Source organism: Colias eurytheme, chromosome 7 (assembly GCF_061535395.1).
Source record: "Colias eurytheme isolate Ceu_HAF_F1 chromosome 7, ilColEury1 Martin Lab GWU primary, whole genome shotgun sequence".
NCBI classification, from domain to species: Eukaryota; Metazoa; Arthropoda; class Insecta; order Lepidoptera; family Pieridae; genus Colias; species Colias eurytheme.
Genome location: NC_142986.1, coordinates 6,166,685 through 6,179,756, shown reverse-complemented (window position 1 = coordinate 6,179,756; position 13,072 = coordinate 6,166,685). Strand labels below are relative to the sequence as shown.

At 33.5% G+C, this 13,072-nt stretch overlaps 1 protein-coding gene across 1 annotated transcript; it reads left to right on the top strand.

Moving 5' to 3' along the window:
• Positions 1-9,271: 9,271 nt before the first annotated feature.
• On the top strand, positions 9,272-12,639 carry LOC149907079 (uncharacterized). Its single transcript, XM_090103825.1, has 4 exons — positions 9,272-10,918; positions 11,075-11,202; positions 11,398-11,475; positions 12,129-12,639. The coding sequence occupies exons 2-4, from the start codon at positions 11,093-11,095 to the stop codon at positions 12,637-12,639; spliced, it is 699 nt and encodes a 232-aa protein (XP_089959951.1). The 5' UTR covers positions 9,272-10,918; positions 11,075-11,092.
• The last annotated feature ends 433 nt before the right edge of the window (positions 12,640-13,072 follow it).

Genomic DNA, 13,072 nt, shown 5'->3' with positions numbered 1-13,072 from the left:
AGCTGTTGATTACTGTACCCCTTCTTTTACTTTAGAATTAGTTACTGATACAAAATTTGCAATAGGGCAAAACATTATAATTTAAATATTTTATTGAAGAAGTTGAGAGGCATACGATGTACGAGTAGTTTACTGTTAATATTTACAGAATTTAGAGATAATGTGTCCATAGATTTATATACATTTTGTACTTTCCAACCGTGTTTTCATAAAGTTTAAAATAATGTTGTAGAATGTTCTAGGTATAGCACAACATCATTTAAAACTTAACCATTTTCCATTAAGGTCTAATTTCTAATATTTATAAGCTTCCATTCAAACAATTGTTTACCGTCCATATCACAATGTCATTGAACAAGCATGCCAACCAGCATTAAAACAACACATTATAATTTTTCCGCCATTTGTTACGTGGCGTGCTTTAGTAATTATCGTGTCAGTTAATTAACGTTACATCGTAATTAGGATTTAATTAGAGAATGTTCACAAAGAGCTTTGTTTTGAAGAACAAGAATGTCTAGTCGACAACTTTTATAAAAGTTCTCTTTAATTACAGACACAAGGTAAACGCTAACATCAAAGGGTAATTTATAAGTGTGCAGTAACAACTAAGTAAAAACTTAGTAATTGATTGTTCTCCTTGACGTGAGAAATAATGGAAATATATTTTATTAGATAATGACATAGCAATTTTTCGATGACCTCAGGTATAAAAAGGTTGTTACTACACATACACATACTTACATAATTACAACATTTTATTGGCGGATTAGCAATGAACCTCTTTAATGTTTATTAAGTTTAATACGATCGATGAACTTTTTTTCCATATAGGTATCATTGCATACTAACACAACTTCTAAATACATTAACATCAATGATCCACACTTACGAAAACTTATACAAAACAGCACACATTCCCAATACTAGAACTTGATAAACGTAAAGACAGCGTCGCGTCACACACTCACACATCACACCATAATATTACATTTATACGCTTTTTTTTACTATTATATGTTTATACATTGGCAAAAAAGTACATATTCCCAATATAAGAACTCGATAAAACCAAAAGACACCGTGACGCGTCACATATCACACCATATATTACATTCGTATATTGGGCAAATCTAAACAATATTAGAATTCGATAAAACCAAAAGACGTGCGCGTCACATGTCACCATAATATAACAGTATTACATTGGTAAATCGCCAAATCAAAATATATGCAGCTATCAATGATTGCAGTCACGTCGCAATAACGAAGCAATTGAGTGACAGACCCCACAGCACGTCCCAAGACCTGTAATAATGTTAACTCCCCTGCCTACGCTCACCCTTTAGCTGCAGTTATATTCAATTTAATTCCGTTGCTATATTGTAGGACATGTTGGGAAAGCTAATTTTCGTTGGTAGGTTTTCGTGGTTTTGTAGATATCTTTTTTGATAGGGAAAGAAAATTATGAAAGAGAATAAGTATGTTAATATTTAAAAGAAATTATTATTATCTACTTATTATTTTTTCAGACAAATAAACATTCCTCTTAAATATATAATATAAGCAATAAGATTTAAATTTTAGTTACAAATAATCAAAATCAAAAAATATTATGATTTTAGAATTGAACAAGTTTGAGTTTGTTTGAGTTTTATGAATTGAACAAACCTAGAACAAAGGTCACGAACAACCTCCGAGTATGCAGGCGGTTAATTACAAACGGTAAATAAATTTTATAAAATGTGTAATGTCACTCTCGCAGAACCTTTTTCCTCTCGTTATTTTTCCACAGAAACACGGACGCAATTGAGAAGTAAAAAGAAATTTATGTAAAAAATTAAAATACAGATCACGATTCTACGTTATTCTACGAATAAAAATCATTGAGACAGCACCCCTCGAAATATTGCATTTCGCGCTATTTTTGACAGAGATGACGTTATTCCATAAATAAATACGTTGGAAGGTTCCATTTTTGAGCGATTTTATTACTTTTAATAAAACTCTATACCTCCTTCCTTCAGCTACATTTCATAGAATATAAAGAGTATAATAAAACATTTTAATAATATATGTACGTTCAACATTACCTCTTTTATAAAACTAACGATTACGTTAAAACCTTACGTAAAATCTTCGTCAAAATTAAAACGATATTAAGCGAGCGCTATTCATCAAACAAACAAAAATTACTCCACACAAAACCCAGCACAAACTGACAGCTAAAACGTAGTTCTCATTAAGTTCCTTCCAAAGTATACATTCTGGAAAGAACGGGCGAAATAAATAAAACATATATCAGTGTCACAATGTCCCAAAATACAATGAGCGTACATAAGGGTGTTCCCAATATTATTTTCTGAGCGAAAATAAAAGCGGATCACATTAATTAACCGTGTATCTACCCTGATTAAGAGTGCAGTTCGGAACGTGGCGGGGTCAACTTTAATTGGCTCGCTCTTGTATTTTAGATGTGCGATACTGTACGGGGTTAATGAATAGACCAGCGTGTGGACATATGTTATTGTTCAAGTGCTGTTTTGTTAACGATTACATGCTGCTCCAGTGCGGGCTAAACTGCAGCCGATTTAACTGTGGCATCATGCAATGAAGGTTAAGTGGCTAATCATTTCGATTTTCCTTGGATTAATTATCAAACGATTTATTTTATGTTATAATTGATAGGATTATATTTTATAGTGTGCACATTTTCTTTGAGGATGAGTAGTACATTCAATGAATGTATGTTTACATAATTGCTCAAAGTCTGTGAGACATATGTAGCTGCTCACGGTCTGCTTTATAATGTGTCTAAATGTAAATGCATTGTTTTTGGGGACGTTGGTAAGCATAGGAAATGTACGTCTGACATATCTCTTTACGCTTTAACAGTTGAAAGAGTTAAAGAGTTTAAGTATCTCGGACACATGCTTACTGATGACCTCAAGGATAATGTAGATATAGAGCGTGAGCGTAGGGCATTGGCGATCAGATGTAATATGTTGGCCCGTAGATTTGCCCGTTGTAGTAATCCAGTGAAAATCACGCTTTTTAAAGCCTACTGTCAAAATTTCTACACGGGTAGTCTATGGTTTAACTATACTGATAGATCGCTTAATGCCTTACGTGTCATGTATAATAATGCGTTTAGAATGCTGTTGGGACTGCCTCGCTACTGCAGTGCGTCTGGAATGTTCGCAAATGCGCATACTGACGATTTCTGGGCAATTATACGCAGAAAAAAAGCGTCTACTCTAGATAGAGTGCGGCGCAGTCGCAACAGTCTCATGATGATCATTTCAGAGAGATATATGTCATCTTTCATGGGACACTTTGTGCGTGAACTTGTCCATTCAAAGCGACAGGTTTATGCATAAGGTGCCTCACCATCTGATAATAATGAGTATATTTTTAATATTTACTAACATTAGTTAATAAGTCACGTACTAACATTAATGGATCTCTGTAATCTAATTGTTTAAATAAATAAATAAATAAATAAATAAATAATTATTAAATCATTATGTTAGACAATGTAGGTACCATAATTAAATAAAAGCAATAATTACAATCTAGCATAATTTAGTTTTTGGTACAGTGGTTGACCGCCTCCTTGGTACAGTGGTTGACGCGTGAGCGTAGAACCGAGGGGTCCTGGGTTCGATTCCCGGTGGAGACGAAGAAAAAAAAAATGTCTCGGTCTGGCAGGACACAGAAGGCTGATCACCTACTTGTCCCTAAAGAAAATCGATCAGTGAAACAGATGTATGATTATTGCATCTGCCCCTTACCCCACTACGGGGACACGGGACTTCACTTATAATTTAGTTTTTGGCAATATTACAAGTAGGTATTTATAAGAAAACAATAAATATTCATTAGTGTAAACTAGTTTTTACAACTCCATTCTTTCCGCAGTAAAGAGCGCATAATTTAGGCTTTGTGCTTGTTGCTTTATAGTACTAATGAAATCTTTTCTAGTTTAACCTAGATTTAAATATAAATCTCGGGCGTTGTCTTTGTCATACTCGCAACTGGGTCGCCTCGGAAAAATAATTAAGTCCCCAGAGCCTTATAATAAACCATTTGGAGTGTACTACTGGTGTCAAGATCTCACAATTATTAAATCTTCACTATGCATGCCACACGTCTCATTTATGCTGTTGGGTTTTTATTTAACTTTAAAAATGTACGACCTTTTTGAATAGTCCCGCTAATTATTGAGATGTATATTTGAGTAAACATTTGGGTAGTATGCATGAGATTAGTTTTGTTGTTTCAGTTTCTATCAACTCAAAGCAAAATATGTCGATACATTATCATAAGTACCTACCTAAGTATGTATTATCTTATATTGACTTCATAAATACCTTGATAGGTACCTATAACAGATAAATAATACGTTTATCGATAATAATATTAGAAAAGTTCTAGAAATAACAATATTCTGTTAACATATTTTCCTATATCTCACTGATCGACTTTCTTTACAAGTACATGGCCTACTGCCAGATGGAGATATTTTTTATCTTTCCCGGAGATCGAATACGCCTGCTCCAGTTCAAAGAATCTCTACATCCATCAAAAATATATATCCAATATCAATTTAAATTTTAAGTATGAGCTGTGAGCGAATCTTTGATAAAATTTTAATAGGCAGCACTCGATTATACGCCGCCCAAAGTGTGAATTAATGATGGTCGTAACGAATTTCATCATCTAAAATTCAGAAAGCGAATAACAAAAAGACAGTAATTTGTGCCCGAAATTAAATTTTAACTGAAAACAGTCGAAACGAGTGCCTACGGTTCTCGTCGGCCTGTGTATTTAACGCGGATGTGGATTTCGCCGCATCCGACCAAAAATAAATGAGCTTTCTTCCGCTTACTTAATTTACTGCTATGGCTGCCTGGGCTTACGGACTGAATAAATTAAAATTAATATTTTTCACTCGCTTAAGGTTGATGTTCCGACCGTCCCTCCATACATTTTTGATTACCTCTAAACACTTAACACAGACACTATTTCTTTAAAACTAATCATTTTATCACTTCTCTATAATGAAATGTGTGCGCGTTCGACCTTTTTAATCAATAATTTACAATATTTACTTAGAAAAACAACAGTAAAATACCGGAAAAATTTGACATTTCTACAGTAGTGTGCGTGACTTTTGCCAAGCGAAACACGACATAAAGCACGACATCTAGCGCATAGACTATATACTTATTACAGATCTAGCGCGTCAATGTCTAAACGAAAGGCGATGTTTAGACATTGACGCGCTAGATGTCGTGCATTCGCGTTCGTTATCTTATACATAATGAGCATAATTCTAATAAATCAAAGTTCTGTGTAAAAATTGAGTAATTTCATTTCCAATCGTTCAAAGAAAATAACAATAAAATAAAATAAAACTAATGACCTTAGAAACTATGTTTTTTTTTGTAAACAATTTATTACTCATTATTGTTCGTGATTAGTATTGTGGCTAACATTGACTCATCAGTTCATCACTGAAACCAGTGATAAATCAGTACCTATATCATATTGTGTTTGAATATTTTTAAACAATGATATAAGTATACAATTATTATAAATCGGTAAACTATCAAAGTAATCACAAACTTGCAAACATTGGTAAAATGTCCAGTAGTTTATGAGCCTATTCATTACAATCAAACAAACAAACAAAGTTTTCCTCTTTATAATATTAGTGTAGACAAACACTATGAATACGATCACGAATGCAAATTCGGGGATTTTCTAATTATTGCTAAATAATAATTGAATTCGTTTTGAAATACTCTATAATTTTTAGTGTATAAATAGACATTTATAATGTGGTGCTCATTTTTTTTGTACTGCTAACGCTATTGTAGGTACCTATTTTCGTTGTTTTATTTCAAGTGAACACGGCCATACAATTTTGTCACGAGCCGCCTATGATTGTAGGTACTTTTGTTAGGCTCCTTCGTCGTCCGCGTCGCGTCGGCTCGAAAGTTCTTGATTTCATTGTCACGCGCTATGATTTGCGCGCGGATTTTCTTGTGTTGTGAATTTATTTTTGTATTATTATTATTTTTTTTTTTTTTTTTATTTTATTGATTCAAATAAAATATTTCACTAGTATGCATTTGAGACTATATTGTATTATGTATAATTTATCGTAGGTATAGTTATTCTTATAACGCAGTTATATTTTCGGTGGGACAATTTGACCCGTGATTTTTCTGAAATATCACCACGTTGCAAATCACATCAATCATACACACGTATGACGAAAGTATAGTGGCTAACATTGACTCATCAGTTCATCACTGAAACCAGTGATAAATCAGTATATCATATTTTATTGTGTTTGAATATTTTTTAAACAACGATATATACAATATTATTATAAATCGGTAAACTACCAAAGTACTTCCGAATTTTCAGACAGACAAACAAGTAGTTTGAACACGCAGTTTTCTTATACTAGTAGCAAAAATCAAAACCATAATATTATGTTTACCTACTATATTTTACTAAAAGTCGAGTGCGTCGAAATCGTAAATAATAGGTAATATAATGTTTTTCACCTTCCTGGTTATTTTCCCATAGTAAATAGTGTTTTAGGTTTGTTGTTGTAGGTAGGAATAATAATAATTATTCTTACTTGTTGGTTATGAAATGTATATTGAAATAATTTACTTTTACAAATCATTAGTGATATTAGTTTTGAGTGAAAATGCTTGGATCAGCATAATATTATATGGTACTTCAAATACATGTTTTGATAAAAAAACAATAGTGTAATAAAATAAAACTGCGTTTTATTGTTATCAATGTTGACAGTTTTAAATTCCAAAATTATTGATCAATAAAATAGTTTACACCAACAAATATAACTTTTATTTTTATAACCATCGTTCATAATATAAACCGTAGCAGGTGGCGTTTTGAAGTTCTGTCTACTCATACAGAAAAATGGAAAACTTGTTTTTTTTGTAAACAATTTATTACTCATTATTGTTGTTTGGCTGTGTGTTTGGCAACTCGAAGCGTGGTCGTCCGTCGTAGGTACTTTTGTTCGGCGTCGCGTCGTCGCTCGTCCCCGTCGGCTTGATATAAAACATTCTTGATTTCATTGACACGCGCTATGATTTGCGCGCGGAATTTCTTGTGTTGTGAATTTATTTTTGTATGCTATGCATTTTAATTGAATCAAATTGCAATATTTCTCTAGTATGCATTTGAGACTATATTGTAATAATTGATCGTGGGTAGGTATAGTAATTAACCCGGCGTCTGTATGGTTGGGTCAATATGACCCGCGCAATTTTCAATTGTTTGTATCTTTTAAGAATCGAACGCGACGTTGCCGTACTTCTCAGTAGCTGGAGTTAAGACATCACCTTTCTTGTTTTATGCCACAGTTTAGTTGTCGTGCGACTGCACCGGGAGTTACACGTGCGCAAACGTCAAAAAGGTAAATATGACCCAACTATACAGTCAATGTAACAATTATGCGCCATTTTAGTAATTAGTGTAAAAAGATTATAATTTCCGTATTCTGCTATTTGTAGGTTATAATTTAAAATGGATCGTGATGAATGTGAGCGGCAGCGTATTTTAGCAATTTTAGAGCAATCTGATTCAGAGAAAACTGGAATTTCGTCAGAAAGCGAGGAAGATCAGGATCGTGTCAGTGTTCAAAGTCAAGAGACTGACACAGAACAGGCGCCTTCTAGCAGTGACGAAGATGATACACCTCTAAGTGAACTACAGGTACAAAGATCACAATATTATGTTGGCAAAGATGGAACTAAGTGGCAAAAGCAACCTTTTCGTCAAAATAGACATACAAGAATGGAAAATATTATTACAGTGCCTCCAGGAGTACAGCCACAAGCCAAGTCGGCTTTATCAGAAATAGATTGCTGAAGAATAAAAATAATAATCAAATTGTAAAACGGCGCCAATTCCTCAAAAAGTTGGGCCTTGCTCTCGTAAATAACCACTTGAATACTCGCCAAGACGTCGTGCAGTTGCCGAGAGAAACGCGAAAGAGAATCAGAGATTTTCTTGGAGAACCATCTGAGGAGCCACCTGCAAATGTACAAGGTGTACGGAAAAGGTGTCAAGTTTGCCCAGCCAAAAAAGATCGCAAAACGACGCATACATGCACAAACTGTCACAAGTTTATTTGTCCCGAACATATTGTTCCGTACTGCAAAGAGTGCTGTGATATGTTGCAAGAATGAGACTAACTTAGGACTGTTTTATTTTTATTTTGATTTAAGTTTGAAAGATCTCGTTTTCAACTACACCAAAACGATAATTGTAAGATTATAAGTGAACATTTATGTTATTTTATAGTAACGAGACTGAGGATGTCTATTTTTGTTGATTATTTTTGTATGTTTTTTCATAACTCAAACAAAGATGCTACGATTAGTTAAATTGCCTTTTATTTCTGCTGCATAACCTTAAAATTAGTGTTCTAACTAAAATATACTCATATATTTATTATATATTTAAAGTTCAACAAAATAAAGGCTTCTACATTTCAGGGTAATTTTGACCCACTTGACAGTCGGTGTAACAATTTTCTACCATACAGACGCCGGGTTAATTATTCTAATAACGCAATTATATTTTCGGTGGGATTCAAAACAAAAAATTGGCCCGTGATTTTTATGAAATTTCACCACATTGCAAATGATATATGTATTATACAATTACAATTACAATTATTATAAATCGGTAAACTATCAAAGTAATCACAAACTTGCAAAATATGCTTTTCCGAATTTTCAGACAGACACACAATTTTATTAGTTTGTTTTAGCAAAGTAGGTACCTATACCTATACGCTTACGTCGCGCGTCGCGTCGTCGAAAACGGTGCGCCCAGAAACAAACATACCTAATTCAGTTACAATCCTTTTTTTGTTCCGTAATATATTGTATTCTAATACGATTTTTTTTATTCGTCGGCCAGTTCTACTAGGTATAAAAAGATAAAATTGAAGTATAATTATTGTAGCGACAGCCATATGTTACTATGTTTTCGTAAATATGTTTTTTTCACCTTCCTGGTTATTTTCACATAATCTTATATCTTATATATAAAAATGAATCGCAAAATGTGTTGGTAAGCGCATAACTCGAGAACGGCTGAACCGATTTCGATAATTCTTTTTTTATTATATTCCTTGAAGTACGAGGATGGTTTTTATGTAGAGAAAGCGTAAATATGTACCACGGGCGAAGCCGGGGCGGACCGCTAGTCTTATATATAAAAATGAATCGCAAAATGTGTTGGTAAGCGCATAACTCGAGAACGGCTGAACCGATTTAGATAATTCTTTTTTTATTATATTCCTTGAAGTACGAGGATGGTTCTTACTTCTTATGGAGAGAAAACGTAAACATGTACCACGGGCGAAGCCGGGGCGGACCGCTAGTAAATAATAAAATAATAAATAGTGTATTAGATTTGTTATTGTATCTTGTATACCTACGAATAATTATTCTTACGTCTTGTTGGGAAATGTTCAAATACCTACCTATTGAAATAATTTACTGTTACAAATCATTAGTGTTATTAGTTTTGAGTGAATAGGCATGGATCAGAAATTCAGAATATAATATGCTACTAACTACTCAAATACATACAGGTTTTGATAAAAAAAAAACAATAGTGTAATGTAATAAAATAAAACTGCGTTTTATTGTAATCAATTTAGACATTATTTATTTTCCAAAATTAATGATGAATAAAATAGTTTACGCCAACAAATATGTATATTGTATTACTTTTATTTTTATAACAATCGTTCATAATAAACCGTACTCAAGTAGCGTTTTGATTCTCACGCAACGTTGCCGCATCGCATGACAGTATGGTTAGGGAGCCAGGTGCAAATTTGGTTAACTATTTCCTCTCAAGAGATAATTCGTCAGACGCATGAGAGTATAGTATTATAAAGCCTCGTGAACGTCAGCTGGCGCTCGGTTGGGGGGGTGAGCGGTTGTAGCCTCCCGTATCAGCTGATGCATTTTACTAATTACCGCTTGAGAGGAACTTGGTCATAAAATCTGCTGCTGGCTCCCGGACCATAGCAATTGCGCGCGCGACGTTGCCACACAAACACCACTGAGTTATAGAGGTCAGTGACCGTCAGTGACAAACACTATGGATACCTACGCTCGCGAATGCAAATTCGGTGATTTACTAATTATTGATAATCATTGAATTCGTTTTGAAATAGCCTGTACTTTGTAATTTTTAGTGTTATAGACATTTATAAAATGTGGTGCTCATTTTTTTGTAATAAATCATCCCGCTAACGCTATTGTATTTTCGTTGTTTTATTTCAAGTGAACACCTATACAATTTTGTCACGAGCCACCTCTGGCCTCTGGGTGAAATAAACAAGTCAAATGATTTTTGTTCTAATTGTATTTTGGTAGTAGTTTGTTTAGAATTTACATTACCATTGTTTTTTACCTACTATATTTAAACTACGAAAGTAGTCACAAACTTGCAAATATTGGCAAAATATGCTTTTCCGAATTTTCAGACAGACACACAATATTATTAGATTGTTTTATCAAAGTAGGTAGGTATACCTTACTTGCTCAGTGGTATACCTATAACTCTACTCGTACTCCGTTCACGTCGCGCGTCGTCGAAAACTTATGGTGCGTTCAGAAACAAACATAATTCAGTTACTTACAATCCTTTTTTTTGTTCCGTAATTAAAATAAATCGCTAATCTAATAAGATTTTTTTTTATTCGTCGGCCATTTATACCAGGTATATAAAGATAACATTGAAATATAAAGATAAGTAAATTTTACTGTAATATTTTATTTTTCTAGATCTTATTTCAGAACGCAACTCAATCATAAAGGATTCTGACTAGGTAAGTACCCTAGGTATCTTTCTTCAATTCACTTGCGAATTGCGATCTTTCAATACATATGGTTGTGACTTACGATATTATTATATTTTATTCAAATACTGAGTGTCTAAAAGTAAGCATTCTTTCGTTTTTCATTTGTTTTTCATTTGTTTTCAGATTTAGATTACGCCTAAAATGTCTGTTCGAACAAGCAAGGCGTCGTACAGGCAACACGGATATTCGGGGGCGCGCAAATCTTTGAAACGAGTTCGAAGTTCAATGAAGAGATATTATGGTGAAGGGAGGTAAGTGAACCTGCATAATACAACTAATTCTGTTTCTGGCTAAGAAGCCAGAAACAGAATTAGTTACGAAGACGTAAACACGGCCAAGTTTGGATGTAGGGATTTCGCGCTATTTCACGATGACACGAGGTATCTATTTATTTACCTACCTACATTTTCGGCATGCAAAAGATTCATTCATATATTGTATTACAGCCGTGTGAAAGTTTGGCGTACTGAAGAAACGAAGAAGAAGCCAGTGAATGAAGAAATCGTCATAGATAACTCTATAATGTATGTATCAATTATGCATGGTTTATTGTTGCTCATAAAAGGAACACTACATGTAGGTATAATCCCCGCAAATTGCTAATGCGCCTGGCCGCCATTTTGATGACGGGTCGGAGTGTAGCCTTGGGGGCGCTAGGGATCTGGACAGACGAAATTTGGAAATTTTTTTTTTTAGTCAGTATAACATCTATTTTTATGGTTTTATCGGCAAGAATAGGCTAAAATAAACCCTTTTTATTCTTTGTATTTTTTCTCTAAGGTTGATAGTTTTCGAGATAATCGAGTTATAATATACTCATTTACAATGGGATCTGGACTTAGTCGAAATTTAGAATTTTTTTTTTAGTCTATATAATACCTATTTTTTATGGTTTTATCGGCAAGAATAGCCTAAAATAAACCCTTTTTATTCTTTGTATTTTTTCTCTAAGGTTGATAGTTTTCGAGATAATCGAGTTGTAATATTATACTCATTTACAAAGGGATCTTCTTATAGTTATGTAGGGTCAGTAAGTTGTCATGTGTGCTGCTTTTAGTCTAAAACCATAAGATGGCGTAAAAAACCCACGAAATATTGATAAAGGAGAAAATAGATCTAGGATATACGTATTATACTTTTATTATGGTTAGATCACAATTTGTTTCTTTTCTTTCAGTACCCAGAATACACAACTAAGAACATATGCTCGTGTAAAACCGAAAATCCGCCTAGAGGCCACCTACAGTGTTCCTAGTACTAGCACAATGACAGCTGAACCTGTGGTTGAACCTGTAGAGATTCATTGGCCGCAACCTGATCCGGAAATTGATTCATTTCAATTGATTGTGGAACCTTGTCAAAATAAATGTTTATCTGGAATATCTGGGTATCGCATTGTGGACTTGAAGCATGTAATACAGTGGGCATTTCTTATGGAAAGACATCGAAATATGTGTGAATCTTCACAAATTGAATTTGTTAGTGAAAGGCTTGATGGATTTAGAAGTGAATTGATTTTCAAGTGCAGTATGTGTGATAAAGTGTGGAGGCATTTTACGGAGAGCAGTGATAAAATAAATACTGCATTTGTGTGGGCAACTGTCACATCTGGTAGCTTCTACACCAGGGGCGTGCACAGAGTTTTTGGACAGGGTAGGCAGAAATATTGCAATGATAATAAGTCATAAAAACTAATATTTCATATTGCAGTACTGATATTTGATTGGAGATACATAGTATTTCCGCAAAATAATGGAAAACATATCACGAACATAGGTCATATTATCTATAAAATAATTGTCAAAGTAGGTATGATATCCTAATTACTAGTATTCTATATATTATGTAATTAATGATTAACTTTACCTTTGTGTATTACAAATTCCGGTATAGATCCATTTATAGATCGGCCTTTTTCCTATCACTCTCTGTTTGATAAAAGTTTATTCATAAAACAAAAATAAGAATTTTTCGTTAAATTAGGTATGCCTTATTATCTTACAAAATACACTGATGATATACATAATCTATTTAGTTTAGTTTAGTTACTCTCAAAACACTTCACTTGCAAATTGTCGTAGTAAACATTACCTATTAATTTTCTCAAAAAACAAATTTAAC